This window comes from Phacochoerus africanus, chromosome 4 (genome assembly GCF_016906955.1).
Source record: "Phacochoerus africanus isolate WHEZ1 chromosome 4, ROS_Pafr_v1, whole genome shotgun sequence".
NCBI lineage: Eukaryota > Metazoa > Chordata > Mammalia > Artiodactyla > Suidae > Phacochoerus > Phacochoerus africanus.
In genome coordinates this window covers 88896304-88918635 of record NC_062547.1, presented here as the reverse complement: position 1 = coordinate 88918635, position 22332 = coordinate 88896304, and the positions used below count along the sequence as shown (strand labels likewise).

General features: G+C 45.9%; 1 protein-coding gene across 1 annotated transcript in view; it reads left to right on the top strand.

The window, feature by feature from the left end:
* Window positions 1-22332, top strand: part of SERINC5 (serine incorporator 5) — a 117692-nt gene that overhangs the window by 65895 nt on the left and 29465 nt on the right. Inside the window, exons 3-5 of the mRNA XM_047778190.1 lie at window positions 17337-17515; window positions 18244-18326; window positions 20581-20674. Coding sequence (XP_047634146.1) covers window positions 17337-17515; window positions 18244-18326; window positions 20581-20674 — 356 coding nt within the window. The remainder of the gene's footprint in view (window positions 1-17336; window positions 17516-18243; window positions 18327-20580; window positions 20675-22332) is intronic.

The following is a 22332-nucleotide window of genomic DNA, read 5'->3' as shown; positions in this document are numbered from 1 at the left end:
AGCCCCAGGCTGGGGCCCCAGAAGCCCATCTCTGCCATAAGTAGTCTCCCCTTTGCACGCTGGTATCTGGCATTTTAATCCAGGTAACTGTTTAGAAAATGTCCTCATCGCTTTGGGCCACCCACTGACATCAGCAGACCCCTCAATTTCAGGACGAAGGAGGGGTGGAAATGGGACACTGAACTGAATTGGATGTAAATCTGGCCCCTCCTTCAGTTACATTCCCAAGTTACATTCAGCACCACACCCCTAGAATCTTAAGGATGTATTTTATTTTATTTATTTGATTCGATTTTTGTTTTTTCTTGGGCTGCACCCATAGCATATGGAGGTTCCCCAGCTAGGAGTCTAATCGGAGCTATAGCCGCTGGCCTACACCGTAGCCACAGCAACTCGGGATCCGAGCTTCGTCTGCGACCTACACCTCAGCTCACGGCAACGCCGGATCCTTAACCCACTGAGCGAGGCCAGGGATGGAACCCACGTCCTCATGGATGCTAGTCTAGTTCGTTAATCACTGAGCCATGACGGGAACTCCTTAAGGATGTGTTTTAATCACAATTTCTACTGTTAGCATGAATTTGCCAGGGCAGGGGAACGGGGATACATGTTGAGGCTGCCAGCTGTGGGTGTAGGCCCTTGGAACACAAGAAGCAGGGTGGGCTTCAATGATTTTTTTTCTCTTATTTATTCAGAAAATCCAGTCTCTTTCAACACATTCCCCAGAGGTGATATATAAATTATCTTTTGGTTTCTTTTTCTTGGTCGTTTTCACAGTTCATTAGAGAGGATGCGGTAATGGGAAATTGATGTATGTTAGCTGTATTAACATAAGATGATGAGGAAGTAGATGGATGAAAATGAAATAAAGAAGGATTATTTATAGTCAGCCTCAGCCAGAGGCCACATCCACATCTCGTTATCTATCCCCCCCAATACAGTGGTCATCTCTTTTTTATTTTTTATTTTTTTGTGACTTCCGTCTTTTTAGGGCCGCACCCGTGACATATGGAGGTTCCCAGTCTAGGGGTCCAATCAGAGTTACAGCTGCCGGCCTATGCCACAGCCACAGCAATGCCAGATCCAAGCCATGTCTGCGACCTACACCACGGCTCACGGCAACGCCGGATCCTTAACCCACTGAGCGAGGCCATGGATGGAACCCGCATCCTCATGGTTCCTAATCGGATTCATTTCCGCTGCGCCACAGTGGGAATTCTGAAGTGGTCATCTCTTACCTGAGCCCTTCTCCTTCACCTGCTCTCCCTGAAGCAGCGCATCCATTTCTGGCTTTGGTTATTCCCAAGTGTGTATCTGCTGGTTGGGGCACATCTCAGGGTGGTGCTGGGGACCCAGACGGACCCGTTCTCCCCCTTTTTTTCTAGGTTCAGTACTGACCACATACTTCCCTCAGACAGGTCATAAGCCTGTTGGGTTTCCACTCTGCATTCCAGGCAATCCTGTTTCAACCCCACCCAGCTCCTTGATGTTATCTTCCAGTTGTCTTATGCAGTCTTGAACTGTCCTCATGTCCCCAGCTTCATGTGTTCACTTCTTTCAGACTTCTTTCTCCAGATATAATCCCACGGGGGACCTAAGAATGCAGTTTGCTACCTCTATTTCTCCATTTTCAAATTCTGGAGTCCCCACAGCCTAGCGACTATGGATAAACACAACAGCTACTTTCCTTGGAAGCAACTTAGATTCCAAAATGCTTTCCTGGAGTTCTGCTGTGGCACAGTGGGTTAAGAATCCAGCTGCAGCAGCTCAGATCCCCAGCGCAGGTTCGATCTCCAGCCAGGCGCAGTGAGTTAAATGTTGCCTCAGCTGCAGGGTAGGGGTAAGGACCCAGGACTGCTGGCCTCTGGCCACGGGGTGCCTCTCTGGCCTGCACAGCTAGGTTTGGCTGTTGCTCAGATGTTCACAAAAATAACAGGGGGAGCCTTAGCAAACTGATCCTTCCTCTTGATTCCTGATCTGTCTTCTGAACAGGGTGATGAGGGAGAAGTATTCCTTCTGGAAATGCTACCACCTCTGGCCCTCAGCAGCTTTCTCAGCTTTCTTCCACACCTGCCCCCTTCCTGTCATGAGAGCCAGAAGCTGGGCTCCAGAGACAATGGTTTGTCTGAAGTAGAAAATAGGAGCAACCACAAGTCCTAGTATTTATTTATTCGGTGGCTTTGCATGTGAAATAGAACCTGTCTTCGAGCTGTGTTTGGCATGACCCTCTTTTCAAAGCAAACAGACAGCAGCAGTGAAAAATATTCCACTTTGATCCCAGACACCATGTAGTTTGTCCCAGCGTAAATGACAGGTACTCATGCTGAAGCTGGACAGTCTGGCTCTTGTTTCGACTTTGTTCTTTACTGGTTGACTATTAAGAGAACCGTGTGTCTGAGACCTAGCATCAGGTGTTGCTATAGTGCCTTGAAGTTCTGCAGAGAAGAACTCCCCATTCTCAGCTGGATTTTTATGTTTTTGTGTTAGAACAAGTGTTGAGTTAGTGCAGAAGAAAAAAGTCTTGCCGACTCAGTTCTTTGACTCTGGAATATTTTCTTTTCTTTTCTTTTCTTTTCTTTTTGTCTTTTTGCTATTTCTTTGGTCCTCTCCCCGCGGCATATGGAGATTCCCAGGCTAGGAGTCAAATCGGAGCTGTAGCCACTGGCCTACGCCAGAGCCACAGCAATGCCAGATCTGAGCTGCGTCTGCAACCTACACCACAGCTCACGGCAACGCCGGATCGTTAACCCACTGAGCAAGGGCAGGGACTGAACCCGCAACCTCATGGTTCCTAGTCGGATTCGTTAACCACTGCGCCACGACGGGAACTCCGGAATATTTTCTTTTTATCCAGCTGGGATAAGATGCTTTTCAAAAGGTCTCAGCTGAGTTCATTGTACTGTTGTTGTACCTTATACGTGTCAAGTATATAATTGACTATGTTTTTGAGGTTGGAGGTGGGTCTGGGCCGTTGAACGTCAAGTACTTTGTGGAACACAGAGGGAAAGTTCTCACTGTGGGCAATTGGAGGTTTCCTGGGTTACGCTGGCAATGAGGTTTCACCTCTTAAATCTTCTGAGTCCCCTCCCTTCCAAGTTGGGATCCCTCTGGGAACACATGTTTCCAAACAGATTTATCTTAGGTCTAAATTCTGTCCAGACCTATAGCAAGTGGAGAAATCAGAGTCTCTGTAGCCCTCTGGTCCTTTGCTTCTCTCGTGGCTCAGGCCCCATCCTCCTATGCACAGTGAATGCAGGGAAAGTGATGGTGGGAAATAGTTCTGTTCCACAGGCAGTGATTTGAACTAATGCAAACCCTGCTGAGAGCCTTTTTGAGTCAGAACCAAAGACAAAGAGGTTTGATCCTTGTCCAGTAATAATGAGCTTGCCAGGAGCCAGAAGACAAGAAACAATAGTTATTGTTCTTGGTCTGGAGGATCTGTTAGCCAGAAGCTTTTAGGAGGCATCAGATATTACCAGGATCTCCATTTCAGGATCCATCTGACTGTGGGAGGGGGACGATGATAAGCTGTGAGAACTGAAGTTTTCCTAACCCTTTTTTCTGTCATCATCAAAAGCATCTGTTAAGCATCTGTCTGTAGACAGGGCCTTGGAGCACTCTGCAGATAAATAGGACAGACAAGGGCTTAGAGTTGGGGACAGCCCGGTCATTATACAAACGGGGTCAGAGGGAACAGATAAATGGCACAACGTATAACAGCAGTAGCCTCACATCACTGGGAGTGGGAAATATAAATATTGGGAATTGTCGAGTCTTGATACTTGATAACGAGAGTTTAAAAGGGTGATCATGTTACGTGGTTCAACTGTAATCTGAGTTTGTGTTTTAAAAAATCTTTTAAGTCATGGTAATCTATTCCTCCCTCTCTTCCTTCCTTCCTCTCCCTCCCCGCCCCCCTTTCCTGACTATGCAAGTGCCAAGCCTTGTGCAAGATGAGAGGATGTTGGAGTTCCCGTCGTGGCGCAGTGGTTAACGAATCCGAGTAGGAACTATGAGGTTGTGGGTTCGAACCCTGACCTCGCTCAGTGGGTTAAGGATCCGGCATTGCCATGAGCTGTGGTGTAGGTCACAGATGCGGCTTGGATCTGGCGTTGCTGTGGCTGTGGCGTAGGCTGGCAGCAAACAGTTCTGATTCGACCCCTAGCCTGGGAACCTCCATATGATGTGAGAGCGGCCCTAGAGAAGGCAAAAAGGAAAAAAGACAAAACAACAACAACAACAAAAAAAAGATGAGAGGATGTTGGTTTAGGGCAGTTGTCCTTTGAGAACTGGGCCTCAGGTGGGAAGTGTAAGCAGAAGGAGCCCCCAGAGTTAGGCTACGCATCACGTGGTTGTGCTTAAAAGTTCAAAACAATCCGGACTCCCTTAGGGACCCTCGGAGATGGGGATGTCAGCCTAGGTTGCCCTCCTTTGACCTTTGGGGTCCCGTTAGAACTCAGGAATGCTTTTTCTCTGTCTTCATCGGGGGCCTGGGAGCTGAGATGATGAGGTAGGAGGTTTGTAGAAGGGACTGGAATGTGTTGCCCTTTAAAGCAGGATTGTGCTTAATCACCAGGGGATTGGGTATTTGGGGAGGTGTGGTTTTTAAATTTCAGTGAGACTGTTACTACTGTCTTAAAATTAAGTCTAAAATTATCTCTCAAATTTAAGTCTAAAATTATCTCTCGACATGCCGGCTTTCATCAGTGCGGGTTTTATTTTTGGTTCCGCAGGCTGTGTTTGTATAACACATGTGAGGAGGTCTTTCTATTAGGAGGGCTCCTGACCCACAGAGGGAGAGCATTGAACTCAGAGACAGGTCCTCTACCATGCCCTCCACAAAGCTTTTTTTTTTTTTTGTTTTTTCCAGGCAGATAAATTAAAATCCTTCATCTGCAGGTCTAAAAATGACCTATGGGAGATTTAATTCGCTTAAAAAGACAAGTTCCATTGTGGAACAGCAACAGAGTGCTCTGGAGAAGGCAGGACACTCAGAAGAGTCCAGACCAGCCGCTGGGGTCTCTGCTGTTCCTTTGGCTTTTGATCTGTAGAGTAAGGTGTTGCCAGTTGTCATTTGCCTTTGAGAGGTTAGTTTACACTTCAGCAGTTGAGCACAGCTCCTCAGCTCTACTTGCTAGTGGTCCCAGGGTGGGCAAACTTGGCTTATAAAGAGGCAGCTAGGAACTTACATTTCAGCTTTGAGAGCCATGTGGCTTTTAGCAACTACTCAACTCTGCAGCCACAACAAAATGCCAACAGAGGAGCATGGCCGTGTTCCAGTAAAACTTTATTTACGTCAACAGGAACTAGCTGGCTTTGGCCCACAGGCTGTCTGTCCCTTGCTCTGCTGACCCCAGGTAGACCTCAGTGGCCCTGTGCATGGCATGTGCAGTTAATTTCCCCTTTCCTTTATTTTTAAAATTTTTTTATTTTTTTGTCTTTTCTAGGGCCGTACCCGTGGCTTGTGGAGGTTCCCAGGCTAGTCCCAGGTCCAGTCGGAGCTGTGGCCGCCAGCCTACACCAGAGCCACAGCAATGCCAGATCTGAGCTGCGTCTGTGACCTACACCACAGCTCACAGCAACGCCAGATCCTTAACCCACTAAGCAAGGCCAGGGATCGAACCCGAAACCTCATGGTTCCTAGTCGGATTCCTTAACCACTGCGCCATAATGGGAACTCCAACTTCCCCTTTCCTTTAACAGGGAAACTTCGATGGCCTGAACTTTGTGCTGAGGGTACTGGAGCTCCCGATTAAGTTGCAGATACCTGGGCCATGTGAGCTGCAGAGTGGGTTGACGAGGCGAGAACAATATAGCAGTAAACTTAGTGTGTCATGTTTAATGGTATAATGTCTTAGTCTTCCTGGCCTTTTAAAATACATGATAAATCATTCACAGGTTAAAAAAAAAAAAATCAGCTTTCTTTTTATGTAATCAAACAAAAAAATAATCAGCATCCTTTTATGTAACCAAACCAAGAGGTGGTAAGGAAGGAGTGGGGATGGAGAAAATGAATGTATATCCCAGTTCTTCTCCTGCTGGGGGTCCCCAGGTCCTGGTCCGGTGTAAAGTGGGAAGGATGCTGGGCCAGAAACCAAACCATCTGCATGACCGGGTTCTCAGCACTAGGATTGAGGAACAAGTGATTAGGGGCTCTCAGAATCTTTAGTGTATGGGTTTGGTAGAGGTCCGTCTTTTAGAAGATATTAGGTTCTTGTATCGCACTAGGGCAAAATCATGGATTGCTACAATTAACCATGAAAATGCCTGAAATATCCCTAGAGCAGAGTACACGTGGCTTTGTGGATACAGCACTTCACCGGAAAGTTAGCTCCTGTGTTAGTGTGGACTTTTGACCTGTTTGATTCACTGCTTGAATCTCCATAACCTAGAACAGTACCCGTACATAGAAGATATGAGTGAGTGAGGGAATGATCAAATATTGTATTGTGATATGTAGGTATAGTTATAATTTATAGTGTGGGATGAAGAATACACATGCAAACACTTAATTTCACTGGGCTTTTAATGATTTTCCAGAGAACAACCATGCACATAGTTGGAATCGCATATAATTTATCACTTCCCAGAGTTTCCATCCTGGCTCAGTGATAATAAACCTGACTAGTATCCATGAGGATGTTGGTTTGATCCCTGGCCTCAACCAGTGGGTTAAGGATCCGGCGTTGCCGTGAGCTGTGGTATAGGTCACAGATGTGGCTTGGATCTTGAGCTGCTGTGGCTGTGACTGTGGCCGGCAGATGTAGCTCCAATTTGACCCCTAGCCTGGGAACCTCTATGCCTTGGGTATGGCCCTAAAAAGACCAGGAAAAAAAAAAAAAAAGTCACTTCTCTATTCCAGGTTCACTCATTCAAGAGGAAATTAGCTAATTTGGGGCTCACTTAGGCCATAAACACATCGTCCCACTGACAAGTGATCTGACTAGGAAGCTCTGCCTGTTTAGATACTTAGTCCTCTTTATAGAAAGTTCAGCATCTCTTTGTTCAAGAGAGGACCGCCAGTGGGCCTTGTTCCTCTCAGGGCAGTACAGAGTCCTACGTCAGACCCTGTGTTTTGTGGGAGGGAATGTGGGGTAATAACCGTATTTTCCATCTAAAACAAAGTCCAGACCTCCATAGCTGTGGTTTTGTCTCTGGGGTTGGATATAAGTTTGTTTTCTAGACACAGAGGCCCCCATTCCCACCTGATCCTTCTTTATTATGGGGGGAGGGGCAGTACTTAGAGCTGAAATGCTGACGCTGGGGGGAGTAGAGACTTCCCTGGCCCCCAAGATGGGTGTGTGGGGAGCTCTGTTGCAACTTCTGTTCCTCTCTTCTGCTTTCCCTATTACCCCCAACCCTAGAGTTTCCAAAAACTCTTCCTGGGGAGAGTTTGGCAGTATCTTAAAGTTTGAAACATAACCAACCTTGGAGTTCCTTGGTAGCTCAGTGGCTTACAGACCCAGAATTGTCACTACTATGGCTTGGGTCACAGCTGTGGCATGGGTTGGCCCCTTGGCCTGAGAACTTCCACGTGCCATGGGTGTGGCCAAAAAATAAGTAAAACATTAAAACTTTATAACCCAATATTCACTTTCTAGGTATTCATTCTCCATAGAGACACACAATATGGACACTATCAATTGTACATTATTCATAACAGTGAAAACTCAGAAACAACTTAAATGTCTGCCACTGGTGTGGTAGAAACTAAATCATGATTGGTCTGGGTTGTAGATTTCTACCTGGTAGTTAAAAGGATATAGATAGATCTGTGTGTTGGACATGAGACAATCTAAAACATAATGAGAACTCCTGTCGTGGCTCAGCGGTTATCGAACCTGACTAGCATCCATAAGGATGTGGGGTCGATCCCTGGCCTCTCGTAGTGGGTTAAGGATCCGGCATTGCCATGAGCTGTGGTGTAGGTCACAGACGTGGCTCGGATCCCTTGTTGTTGTGGTTCTGGCTCCAATAGGACCCCTAGCCTGGGAACCTCCATGTGCCATGGGTGCAGCCCTAAAAAGACCGAAGACAAACAAAACCATAATGAGAAGGGAATAGCACAGCAAAGAGTTTAGAAAATACACATGAAAATGTGACTGTAGTTTCCTCTGGCAAGCAGTCAGGTTAGGGTTGGAGTAATGATGGTCAAGTGTATTCAGTTATCGGAATCTTTGCTGTAATTTACATTTTCTTTGGCAACAAGAATGTAATTATATAAAAGAAGCAGACTCACAGATAGAACAAACTAGCGATTACCAGTGGGGAGAGGAAAGGGGGGGCAATACAGGGGTAGGGGATTAAAGGGTACATACTATTAGGTATGAAAGAAGCTACCAGGAGGAGTTCCTGTTGTGGCGCATGGTCCTGCAGCAGTATGGGTGGCTATGGAAGGGCAGGTTCGATCCCCAGGCTGGTACAGTGGGTTAAACCAAAACAAAACAAAAAAACTACCAAGGATATATTGTACAACATGAGAGCTATAGCCAATATTTTATAATAACTACGCATGGAATATAGCCTTTAAAATTGTGAGAATCACTATGTTGTGTACCTGTAATTTATATAATATTGTTCAGCAACTATACTTCAATTAAAAAATATAATTGTGGGTCAGTGGTAACGAATCCGACCAGTATCCATGAGGATGTGGGTTCTATCCCTGGCCTTGCTTAGTAGGTTAAGGATCCAGTGTTGCTGTGGGCTATATTGTAGGTTACAGATGTGGCTCAGATCTGGCTGTGGTGTCGGCCGGCAGCTGCAGCTCCCATTCGACCCCTGGCCTAGGAATATCCATATGCCACGTGTGTGGACTTAAAAAGCAATTGATGGTGTAATTGTAAATAAATGTTTAAAAAAAATTTTTTTTTAAGACCGCCCCCATGGCATATGGAAATTCCCAGGCTAGGGGTCAAATCGTAGCTAAAGCTGCCAGCCTACGTCACAGCCACAGCAATGCCAGATCCGAGCAGTGTCTTTTTTTTTTTTTTTGTCTTTTGTCTTTTTGTTGTTGTTGCTATTTCTTGGGCCGCTCCCGCGGCATATGGAGGTTCCCAGGCTAGGGGTCCAATTGGAGCTGTAGCCACCGGCCTACGCCAGAGCCACAGCAACGCGGGATCCGAGCCGCGTCTGCAACCTACACCACAGCTCACGGCAACGCCGGATTGTTAACCCACTGAGCAAGGGCAGGGGCCGAATCCGCAACCTCATGGTTCCTAGTCGGATTCGTTAACCACTGCACCACGACGGGAACTCCTCTTTTTTTTTCTATTTAAGGGCCACACCCTCAGCATATGGAGGTTCCCAGGCTAGGGGTCAAATTGAAGCTGTAGCTGCTGGCCTCTGCCACAACCACAGCAATACTCGATCCAAGCCAAGTCTCACCTACACCACAGCTCATGGCAATGCGGGATCCTTCCACTGAGTGAGGCCAGGGACTGAACCCGAATCCTCATGGATCCTAGTCGGGTTTGTTAACCACTGAGCCACAAAGGGAACTTGCTTGCAAGCAGTGTTTTCAAGCTATACTACAGCTCACAGCAATGCCAGATCCTTAACCCACTAAGCAAGGCCAGGGATTGAACCCCCAACCTCATGGTTCCTAGTCGGATTCGTTAACCACTGAGCCATGACGGGAGCTCCTCTAGAGACTATTCTGATCACTGCCACAAATGACTCTTTGTCTCAAGGTTACCCCTGGCTCCTCACATAGGCAGTATTTGACACTGCCAACCACACTGCATCTCAAGAGCCTCCCTCAGCATCTTTTTGATTCTGTACGTTTTCCCTTTCTTCCTTGTTCCCCGCTTCTTCCCAGCCCCTGCAGGTTTGCATTCCCCAGCATCCTGGGCTGTTCCCACCTCTGTCTCCCTCCCCCTCCTTGGCCCATTTCCTCTCCAGGTGAGTTTAGCTACTCCACCGAGGGTCTCCATTGCCCCTCTGCTGGTTATGACCAAATCCTTACCTCTCAGAGCCTTGTTCACTCTGGAGCACCACACCCTTGCTTAGCCACCAGCCCTGTTTCCCCTTGATACTGGTAACCCGTCATTAAGTGAAATGACTGCCCTGCCACCCCCAAACCCCTCTTTTCCTGTCATTCCTGTCTGCTGCTGGGCTGCCACTCGACCATCTGCCAGGTCCGTGGGGAGTCTTCGTCCTGGGTTCCTCTGCCTTTACTCGTCGGCCACATCCAATCAGCTCATCAGACCTATCTAATCCATGGCCCCCAACCCCCACTGCTATTGCCTCCTGGAAGAGTTATATGAGTTTTTGCTGGGATTAACTCCTGGTTCTCCTTCAAGATCAGTAGCTGGTGTGTGGTTCTTTTTTATATAGTCTGCCTTCATATTACCTAATTCTCAAAGCAGGTTGATGTCAGCTGACCCCTGCTTCTCTTCTATGGAAGCGCCCTTCATACTGTCATTATGAATCAGTTCTCTGCGAGTTGTCTTATCTGGATTGAAAGCTGCTGCCTCTTCTTCTCCTCCTCTTCCTCCTTTTCCTTCTTCCTCTTCTCCCTTCTCCTCCTCCTCCTCCTTCTTCTGATTGTTTTGGCCATGTCTATGGTATGTGGAAGTTCCCGGGCCAGGGATTGAACCCAAGCCCCAGTAACAACCCAAGCCACAACAGTGGCAATGCTGGACCCTTAACCCACTGAGCCACCAGGGAACTCTGAAAGCTTATAATTTAAAGTTTGACTGGAGTTGTTTTCTAATTGTCTAATCATTTTGGTGGCTGTTTGATCCTGATGAAATGCTCGTGGTGCAGGAGGACATGTGAGCACTAGCTTTGGTTTCTGTCTTGTATGCATCTGTCATCTGGGGAGTTGCTATTTAGAGATGTTAAGTTCCTGATTGCAGAGATGAAAGGGTCACATAAAACCAGACGTAGTGGAATTTTAGTTCCCCTTATGGCTTCTAATGACACAATTTAGACTTCTTTTAAAAATGTCTAGAAAACCAGACAAAAGAGAAGTGATTGTTACTGTTTCTTAAAATAGCCCCACAACCCCAAAAAGGCCCCAATGGTGACAGTTTACTGAGAAATGAACCTTGGTTGCCTCATGGCTGTCTTGAGGAAGATTTTATTTTATTTTTATTTATTTATTTATTTATTTTGTCTTTTTGCTATTTCTTTGGGCCGCTCCTGCGGCATATGGAGGTTCCCAGGCTAGGGGTCCAATTGGAGCTGTAGCCACCGGCCTACGCCAGAGCCACAGCAACGCGGGATCCGAGCCGCGTCTGCGGCCTACACCACAGCTCACGGCAACACCGGATCGTTAACCCACTGAGCAAGGGCAGGGACCGAACCCGCAACCTCATGGTTCCTAGTCGGATTCGTTAACCACTGCGCCACGACGGGAACTCCTTATTTTATTTTTAATTTAATTTTTCTTTTTTGGCTGCATCCATGGCATATGGAAGTTCCCAGGCCAGGAACTGAACCTGAGCCACATCTGCAACTATGCCACAGCTGTAGCATCCTTAACTCCCTGCACCACAGTGGGAATTCCAAAAGTTGATTTTAGTGTTGTTCAATTTGCAGCTCCTGTCCATTGGTGGGAAACAGGATACTACCATGAGAAGGCGGATTCAATCCCAGGCCTCGTTCAGTGGGTTAACAATCCAGCGTTGCTGTGAGCTGTGGTGTAGGTCACGTGGGATCCTGTGTTGCTGTGGCTGTGGTGAAGGCCAGCACCTGTAGCTCTGTAGGTCAGCAGCTGCAGTTCTGATTCGACCCCTAGCCTGGGAACTTCCACATGGCCCTAAAAAAAGGGGTGGGGGGAGGGGGTCTCGGTTCTGAAATTCATTTTAGGTAGGAGATACGAAACAACCTGCAGGACTTATTTCTTCTAGTTGTTAATGGTATTACTCTTGCTGAGCTGCCCAAAGCTTTTTTTACAGCTTGATTTCCTTCAATGCCCTAAACATTTGGTAAAATGAAATGTTAAGACTCTCTAGCTTTGCTCACAGGGCATCTTCTCATCTCTCCCAAATAGTATTTTAATATAGAAACATGACCCTCTTTTTCCTCCTCTAAATTTCTGTAAGAACCACTCCCAGAGTCTATACTTTAGTGGGCCCCCGGCCAACTAGACCTCTATGCCTTTCTATAGCTTCTATTGTTTCTTTTGCTTTCTCCGTGCACCCATGGCATACCGAAGTACCTGGGCCAAGGACTGAATCTGAGCCAGAGCTGCAGCTTACACCACAGCTGCAGCAACACCAGATCCTTAACCCATAGAGCTGGGCCAGGGATCGAACCAGCCCCTGCACAGAGACTAGCTGGATCATTAACCCACTGCGCCACAGTGGGAACTCCTCTTCTGTTGTTTCTTTATATTTATCTACTGGGGATTAAAATTATTTGGGGGACAAAGCTAGCATCTCTCCTCTGTAGACAACATTATGGGGATTTCTAGCTTCCATCTTTTTGAGCTTAATACTTGTGTTGGTATTTTGTGTGTTTTTTTTTTAATTAAAAAAAAATTTTTTTTTTGCCATTTCTTGGGCCACTCCTGTGGCCTATGGAGGTTCCCAGGCTAGGGGTCCAATCAGAGCTGTAGCTGCCGGCCTATGCCAGAGCCACAGAAACGCAGGATCTGAGCCAAGTCTGTAACCTACACCATAGCTCACGGCAACACTGGATCCTTAACCCATTGAGCCAGGGCAGGGATCGAACCCGCAACCTCATGGTTCCTAGTTGGATTCATTAACCACTGCGCCACAATGGGAACTCCTGTGTTGCTATTTTGAAATGTCGTACCTGATTTGGGAGTTGAGATATAGTTTTTTTTGGGTGGTAACTAGGTCTCTGAAAGATAGGTAGTGAGCACTGTTTTTTAGGACTCAGCTCTTTGACAGGCGTACCTTGTTTCATTGTGCCTGACTTTATGGCACTTCACCGATACTGCAGTTTTTACAAATAGAAGGTCTGTAGCAACCCTGCATCAAGTGAGCCCATTGGTGCCATTTTCTGAACAGCATTTGCTCACTTCCCGTCTGTGTCATATTTGGTAATTCTCACACTATTCCAAACTTTACTATTATTATTATATTTGTTACACGATCAGTGATCTTTGATGTTACTACCACGGCTTGCTGAAAGCTTAGATGATGGTTAGTGTTTTTAGCAAAAAATCTTTCTTAGTTGTTTTCTGTTTGTTTTTTCTTTTTTTTTAAGCACCGCACCAGAGCATATGGAGGTTCCCAGACTAGGGGTCTAATCAGAGCTACAGCTGCCAGCCTATACCACAGCCACAGACGAACCAGATAGGAGCCACCTCTGTGACCTACACCACAGCTCATGGCAGTGCCAGATCCTTAACCCCCTGAGCAAGGCCAGGGGCCGAACCCATATCCTCATGTATACTAGTTGGGTTCATTATTGCTGAGCCACGATGGGAACTCTCAAGCAATATTTTTCATTTAAGGTATATACAGTGTGATTTTTTTAAAACACATAGTGCTTTTGCACACTTAATAGACTGTGGTATCATGCAAACATAACTTTTATGTGCATTGGGAAACTAAAACGTTCACGTGTGACTTGCTTCATTGCGATATTCACCTTACCACAGTGGTCGGGAACCAAACTGGCAGTATCTCTGAGGTCTGCTCATACATGTGTACCAAGGAGGGGTTCATCTTATTGAAAGTTACCTGGTACGGCTATTCCTTAGTATCATGGGGGATTGGGTCCAGGACCCTGTCAGATACTGAAATTCACTGGTGCTCAAGTACCTTGCATAGAATGGTGTTGCATATAACTTAGGCACATCCTCTTGTATATTTTATTATCTATCTTTCTGTTTTTGGCTGCATTCATGGCAGGTGGAAGTTCTTAGACCAGGGATCCAGCCCACGCCACAGCATCAACCTGGGCCACTGCAGTGACAATGCTGGATACTTAACCCGCTACACCACAAGGAAACTCCCCTCTCATATACTTTAAATCTAGTATCAGACTTACTACAATGTAAATGCTATAGAAATAGTTGCTGGTGCATGAAAGTTTCAAGTTTCGCTTTTTGGAATGTTGTGGAAAAAATAATTTGAAAGTATTTTCCACCTGTGTTTGGTTGATCCCATGGATGCAGAGTCAGCAGATAGGGCAGGCTGACTGTATCTTTCTATACGAATCCTTTGGAAAGTGAGGAGAGCATCTGCTGACTTCTGAGGTGTTACTCTCCCTCCTTGGTTTAATGGGACTGCATCAGCCAATCAGGGGATCATGTAATGTGCCTTTTATAAAATAGATAGTACTTTAGAATTAAAGAAGTCTACTAGTGGTTACTACAGGTTATGAATAGTGATGAGCACTTTTTACAGGGATTGACCGATCTAATTATCAGGGCATCTTCACGAGATGGGTGGCAGTACTATTTCATTGAACACATCGGGAAATTGAGGCTCAGGGAGGGTGTATAATTTGCCCAGGTTATTAGTGGAATTAGGGTTGGAAGTCCACGTGAGCTGTTTATTCTTACTGATAATTTATGACTTTGAGTTTGGTTGCTGGAGGGTTGGGAGGAAATCTATTGCCCCCAGGTCTGTACAGAACCAACCCAGATGCAGTGTCCTTAGGTGCCCAGAGCCAGACTTCAGGGCAACACCCTTAGCAGGCCCGTCCCCTTCACCCCGCAGTGTGGAATCTGTATGTTTTCTTTTTCTAAAACTGGGAGGGAACTTGGAACAGCAAATATTTAATCAGAGCAAATTCCTCTTGCTAAATCCTGCCAGCTTGTTCAACTCAGAGGTTCTTTGCCTGAAAATAATCACCACTTACTGAAGGCTAAATGACGAAGTGACCCACAGAGAATAAAGCAGGTCTTAGTATTTGGAGCAGGAGGTTATTTGCCTCCTCTTACTTTGGATAAAATATGCAAAGGCACATACTCACCCTTTGATGAGCCTAAGGGCCTCTCACAGTAAACCAGGGTTGATATGGTGGGGGCTGATCAGATAGGTACTCAGGTCAGCTGGCAGTAGCATTCTTTTGGAACTGGGTTTGAGGGGAGCGGTGGGTGTTGGGTAGGGAGGTGGAGAAGATCCCGACCTTGAAAGATGGGCTGGTGTAGATGACAGGGATGCTGATGAGCTTGCGTTACAGTGGGGAGTGTGGGGGCGGGTGTGCTGCAGGAATTCACTTTGTTGATAAAGTGGAGCAGAGAAGGGAGGGAGGAAAAGAGCTGGAGTGATTATTATGGAACAACAAAGCCCATGTGAATACAACAGAATAAATGAGGGTGACGTGGTGCCTTTATGAATATGGCTTCTATAGATGTAAAGCAATAGACCCTCCATGTTATTGGTACCACTCACACGGGTGAGGCTTTTGTTTCCTTTTAGAGGCTCTGATTCATTCACTTGTGTGGGTCCACCATTACTTTCAGTATATGAAGATTTTAACCTTGTGAGTTTGCTCACTCACTGTGAAACAGCTAAACATGCAAATGCCTTCGAAAGGCCCTTGCTGACTTCTCTCATGACCTGTGCGGGGGCGCTTCCTGTATCTTGTATCATAATGACTGCTCTGAAGCAATTTCCAGATTAGACAGTCTCACTAGGATGCTCCAGGGTGCTTCCAACCCTGGATGTTAAAAACAAACTCCTGATTTGTTCTTTTCAGTTCCACTCATTATCCTCTGCCAAGCCTACTCCCCTGATACCCCTGCTGCTTGAAAAAGCAGCAGAGAACCTTCCCCGCCACCATCCTTTGTTTTCTTGTCATCCCTGCAGTCCTACTGACTCTGATTCCTACCCACAGAATTTGTTTTCTGTGCCACTGGTTTACCTTCTTCATCCATTACCTTGCACTATTAAATCCAGTGGCTGTTTATTTTAGTCCAGTAGACTGTTTGTTCATCCTCCTGCCTCAAACCCTTTCCCATATGTCCTCCACTGTGCAGCCAAAGACAGTCCAGCTTATTTTGTCTGCATCCATGGCATATGGAGGTTCCCAGGCTAGGGGTCGAATTGGAGCTGTAGCTGCCAGCCTACGCCACAGCCACAGCCACAGCCATAGCAGATCTGAACCGTGTCTGTAACCTACACCATGGCTCATGGAAACGCCAGATCCTTAACCCGCTGAGCAAGGCCGGGGATCGAACCGGCATCCTTATGGATGCTAGTCGGGTTTGTTAACCACTGAGCCATGACAAGAACTCCATGAGACAGTCCAGCTTAAATAGTAGTTTCCCCTTGCTTACAAGGCTGGGAACCAGACTCTTGAGTGTGGCAAACACCTGGCCCTTCCCAGCCAGACCCTGCCTTCTTTTGAGCTTCATCTCTTGTCAAGGAATGCTTTTATAGTATAAATATTTCCCATACAATATTTAGCCTTAGTATATCCCTCATATTGTATGGGACATAGTTATACTAAGAAATTAGTTGGGAGTTCTTGTTGTGGCTCAGTGGTAACGAGCCCAACTAATATCCACAAGGACGAGGGCTTGATTCCTGGCCCTGCTCAGTGGGTCATGGAGCCGGCATTGCCGTGAGCTGCATGGTATAGGTCACAAATGTAGCTCATATCTGGTGGGGCTGTGGCTCACAGCTGCAACTCCGATTTGACCTCTAGCCTGGGAACTTCCATATGCCGCCGATGCAGCCCTAAAAAGGACGAAAAAAAGAAATTGTGAACCTTATTAATAATGAGGAAGATGGAAGTTGAAACAAGATAGTGTTTTTTTTTACCTTTCAACTGGGTATTTAGGTTGGGAATGTGAGCAGTCTCAGATAGTACTATGGGCTGTAAATGCAGTCTTTGAAAGTGTGATTTAACTTTCTCTCTTGACATTTTATCTGGCTGCGCCTGCAGCACATGAAAATTCCCAGGCTGAGGATCAAACCCTCATCAGAGTAGCAACCCAAGCCACAGCAGTGACAACACTGGGTCCTTAACCCACTAGGCCAACAGAAACTCTTAATCTCTTGAAATTTTAAAACGTAGACATTGCTTGACCCTTTGATTTCATTTCCAGGTCAGGAGCTTCTCCTGTATAAATAATGGCACACGTGCAATTATTCTATGTATGTATTTCAAGCAAAAGATATCCATGTATTATAAGTATAATTTTTAAAAATTCTGATGCTGGATTTCAGAATTCATTAGGGATAAGTGAAGGCAGAGTGGTGTGTTATAAGCACTGTATCTTTAAATTCAGAAAATTAAGCAAAAGGTCTTTGGAAGAGAGACTTTCTTTTCCGTCTCTGTTTCTCTCTGCAGGCGGTGTATGTCACATTGGGTTTTAACTTGTGGGTTAAAAGAACACTGCATGGCAGCCTCTGTTTACCTAGTTTTAACAGATGGCTTTTTCTCTTTTTCTTCAGATCCCCTTTTTTGAAGACATTTGTAAAGGTATTAAAGCTGGCGACACTTGCGAGAAGCTGGTGGGCTATTCTGCAGTGTATAGAGTCTGTTTTGGAATGGCCTGTTTCTTCTTTATCTTCTGCCTGCTGACCTTGAAAGTCAACAACAGTAAAAGTTGCAGAGCCTACATTCACAATGGGTGAGTCTTCGTGGGGATCGTGTCTCCTTTCCTTATGTTCTAGACCCCTTCTGCTCCTCAGACCTGCTGCCTGCTGTCCTCTAGTTGAAAGTGGTGGAGTTCCCGTTGTGGCGCAGTGGTTAATGAATCTGACTAGGAACCATGAGGTTTCGGGTTCGGTCCCTGGCTTTGCTCAGTGGGTTAAGGATCCGGCATTGCCATTAAGTGTGGTGTAGGTTGCAGACGCGGCTCGGATCCCGCGTTGCTGTGGCTCTGGCATAGGCTGGCAGTTACAGCTCTGATTAGACCCCTAGCCTGGGAACCTCCATATGCTGCGGGGAGCAGCCCAAGAAATGGCAAAAAAAAAAAAAAAAAAAGAAAAAAAAAAGAAAGTGTTGATGCTCATTTTAGGGAAGGTGACACTTGTCACCACACAGTGGCCTAAGAATTAGAAGCTTGTTGTAACACTGTGTGCCATACTGAGAAATACAGTGGAGATAAAAGTTTATTTCTTGTACGAAGACCTTTCCCCAGATCATTTCCACCCCTGAAACGAAATGATTTTGCACAGAGGCCACGCCACACCTAATTATGGGAAAAGGCAGTCTGCAGTCACTTAATTACTTCCCCTCCATTTGGGGAGAACAGAATCTCATGCAATGACACGCTTACCTTCTAAGAGGTCTTTTGTCCTTCCTTGAATATCATTTAAATACATTTCCTTTTTTTTTTCCTTCCTTCCCCTCCAGCTTTTGGTTCTTTAAACTTCTGCTGTTGGGGGCCATGTGCTCAGGAGCCTTCTTCATTCCAGATCAGGAGACCTTTCTGAATGGTACAGACGGGGTATTGGGGTTATCTGTTTATTTTGTTTTCACTCACTTTATACAACTGTTAGAAAATGTAGTCTGGGGTCCTTTTGATATTTTAGATTTCTAGTTTTTTTTGTGTGGCTTAAAACAAAAAAAAAACAACTTCCTCACCTGCCCACACCCCCCCCCCCACTTCGTCCTTATCTCCTCAGAAAACCCCACTTCCTCCCTCCCTGGCCGAGGGGTGAGGGGACCTTTAGTTTCTGTGCTGGCTGAAGAATTGAAATGATAATTTTAAGGCTCTTGACCTCAAGGGAAATGAGGCACTTAAAACTGGTTTGAAAACTAGTTTCGAAGTCCCCATTGTGGCACAGTGGTGATAAACCCAACTAGTATCCATGAGGATATAGGTTCGATCCCTGGCCTCAATCAGTGGGTTAAGGATCCGGCATTGCTGTGAGCTATGGTGTAGGTCTCTGATGCGGCTTGGATCCTGCGTTGCTGTGGCTGTGGTGTAGGCTGGCAGCTGCAGTTCCCATTTGACCCTTAGCCTGGGAACTTTCATATGCCGAGGGGGTGGCCCTAAAAAGCAAAAGATAGGAGGGGAGGAAAGAAGGAAAAAAAAAAAGAGAGGAAAGAAAAGAAAGAAAGAAAACTAGTTTAGCCTGTCAGCATGACCCACAGTGACTCTGTTCTTTCTGAGCACTGAACACAAACCCAGCAGTGCAGAGCACAGGGCTTCTTGGCAGCTTTAAATTGGCTGCAGGTGCAATGAGATAAGAAAGGCAGCCTCCAGGCTATTTCTAAACTTACTTTATGCAAAACTATATAACATTGAATTATATTCCTCATGGATGATAGAACCTGCCAGATTATTTCACATGAAGCATTCGATCATAGCTGAAAAACAGGACCCTTCTTTCACATGAGCTAGGGAGGGAAAAAAGGCCTGAGTTTCAGAGGTTAAAAAACACTGTTCACACCCAAATGGATTCACTTTCTTAATTAAGAGAGTGAAAATAGGAGTTCCCGCTGTGGCATATTGGGATCTGTGGCATCTCTGGAACACTGGGATGCAGGTTCCATCCCCAGGCCAGCACAGTGGGTTAAAGGATCCAGCGTTGCTGTAGTTGCAGCATAGGTCGAAACCGTGGCTCAGATTTGATCCCTGGTCCAGGAGCTTCCATGTGCCTCTGAGTGGCCAAAAAAGAACAACAAATAAGATAGTAAAAATATGGGAGTTCCCGTTGTGGCGCAGTGGTTAACGAATCTGACTAGGAACCATGAGATTGCGGGTTCGATCCCTGCCTTTGCTCAGTGGGTTAACGATCCGGCGTTGCCCTGAGCTTTGGTGTGGGTCGCAGACGTGGCTCGGATCCCGCGTTGCTGTGGCTCTGGCATAGGCTGGCGGCTACAGCTCCGATTAGACCCCTAGCCTGGGAACCTCCCATTTGCCGCAGGAGCGGTCCAAGAAATGGCAAAAAGACCAAAAAAAAAAAAAAAAAATTCACCCTGTGCAGTGGCCATACTCCCCTCAATGAGCCACATAACCAGGATCCAGCTCATTTCTTAGGGTCATACTGGTTTTATATGCTCCTTAAGGAAGTTGTATCTAGTTGTCTTTTTACCTAAACTCCTGTTAACTAGGTTTCTGTTCCCCACAGAGGTCCTCGTATATGTTAGAATAATATGCTTAACGTGGGGTGGGACCTCTTGGTCAGTCCTCTAGCACAGCTCTGTCATTTTATAGACAACCCAGAGATGCTCTGTGCTCAGCCAAGCTGGGAGCTGCTTTGTGGCCGAACCAGAGGTAGACACTTGAGTCCATGGCCCCCAGTTTGAACCTCACTGGACATTGATGGGTCTTTAACCAGTAAAAGTTGAATCCTTGGTTTTTCTGGTGATGTGTGTTTTTACTTTAAGTTGTGGCTCATTATTGATTTTTATCAATCACTACATCTTTTAGGATATCTGGCATTTATTTATAGCCTGGAGGTGAGGCAGTGAGGCTTGGATGGTGTGGCGCCGGAATGCCTGTGTTCACATCCCAGCCACACCCTTTACTGGCTATAGGACCATGTTAGCTATGTCGACACAGTTTTTCTCATCTGTAAAGTGGGCGTAATAGTAGTACCTACCTTGTACGGTTGTGTGTGGATTAAATGGATTAACAGTATAGGGAGCATGCAGTAAAAAGTAACTGGAGTCATTGCTCTCTTGGGAATTAAATACTTGGGACCATGCTCTCATCTCCTTTTGAACGCTCTTCTTTTGCAGCCTGGCGTTATGTGGGAGCCATCGGCGGCTTCCTCTTCATAGGCATCCAGCTCCTCTTGATTGTGGAGTTTGCACATAAATGGAACAAGAACTGGTATGTGCCTTTATGGAAAGCTTCCACGTGAACGTCCTGACTCGGAGAAAGTGCCCAGGCCCTACTTCTGATAGAGGCTCTATCCTGAGTTTATTGCCAGAACCAGGATTTGCTGGTTCTGTCCGTGCCCTCCTGCTCTTGAGATCTCTTCATTTACCACCTCTCCCATACTGTTTTTCTTTCCTTTGTACCTTTCCTTTTGCTGCCACTTCTTTTTTTTTCTTTTTTCTTTTTTCTTTTTTAGGACTGCACCTGCAGCATACGGAAGGTCCCAGGCTGGGGTCAGATCAGAGCTTCAGCTGCTGGCCTGCGCCACAGCCATAGCAACGCAGGATCCTAGCTGCATCTGCAACCTACACCACATGACACGGCAACCCTGAATCCTTAACCCACTGAACGAGGCCAGGATCAGACCCTCATCCTCATGGATACTAGTTGAGTTTGTTACCATTGAGCCACCACAGGAACACCTCCACTTGATTTCTTTCTGCTCTTTGGATCTCTTTTCCCTGTATCCTCTAAGTCAACCAGTGCTGTGACTTAGCTACACTCAGTGCCGCTGCTGGCACCTCACAGCCCTGCTTCATTGCCTGTGTTAGTGGCTGAAAACTTGGGTAGACTTTCCCTTAGGCTCCCATCCCTAGGAGATTAAAACAAAAGTACTTTGGAGTGAGAGATTCACTTTCTGCCGGGAATGTGTGGTGGAATAATTCTCTCTTTAAAAAAAACAAATTGTTTGGAGTTCCCCAGTGACCTAGCAGTAAAGGACTTGACATTGTCACTGCTGTGGCTCAGGTTCAATCCCTGGCCCAGAAACTTCCGCAATCCATGGGCACAGCCAAAAGAATTTTTTTGTTCCTTCTCAACAACCACCTTCATTAGTAAGATCTATTGTGCTACTTTGGAAAGCCATCCTGACTTTTAGAAAATACAGGCTCTAAGTGCCTTGAAAATAGAGTTCACATTCCATGATAAGTAGGAAATGCGAAACTATTAGTGGCTCGTTTTATTTCTTGCTGAGCCACATTGAGGAAATGACAACTAGACAAGGGTCCGGCCCCTTCAAGGCCAAGTTGACTGTCTTTGTGGCTCTGGGCAAAGCACTTAACTGCTCTGTCTTTACTTTACTTATAAAATATGAATGAAAATAACTGCCTGCTAGATCCAGTAAGGCTTTTGTTATTTTGTAGATTTTTGTAGGGAGGGATCATGTTATTTTATACTGTTGAGGTGGAGAATCTGAAAGTTGTATATGAATATGAATTTTATTTTTTATTTTGGACAAAACAAAATATACTGTCCAAATTCCCTCAAAACACTTTTCATTCTAGTTGTATCTTCAGCTTGCTGTTAGTTGTAGTTGTTTTGTTTTTGTTTGGCTTTTTAAAGATTAAAAATTAGGAGTTCCCATCATGGCCCAATGGTTAACAAACATGACTAGTAACCATGAGGTTTCGGGTTTGATTCCTGGCCTCACTCAGTGGGTTAAGGATCCACTGTTGCCGTGAGCTGTGGTGTAGTTCGCAGATGTAACTAGGATCCCTCCTTGCTGTGGCTGTGGCAGGTAGCTACAGCTCTGATTCAGTCCCTAGCCTGGGAACCTCCATATGCCTTGGGTGCAGCCCTGAAAAAAAAAAAAAAGGATCAAAACATTAGGT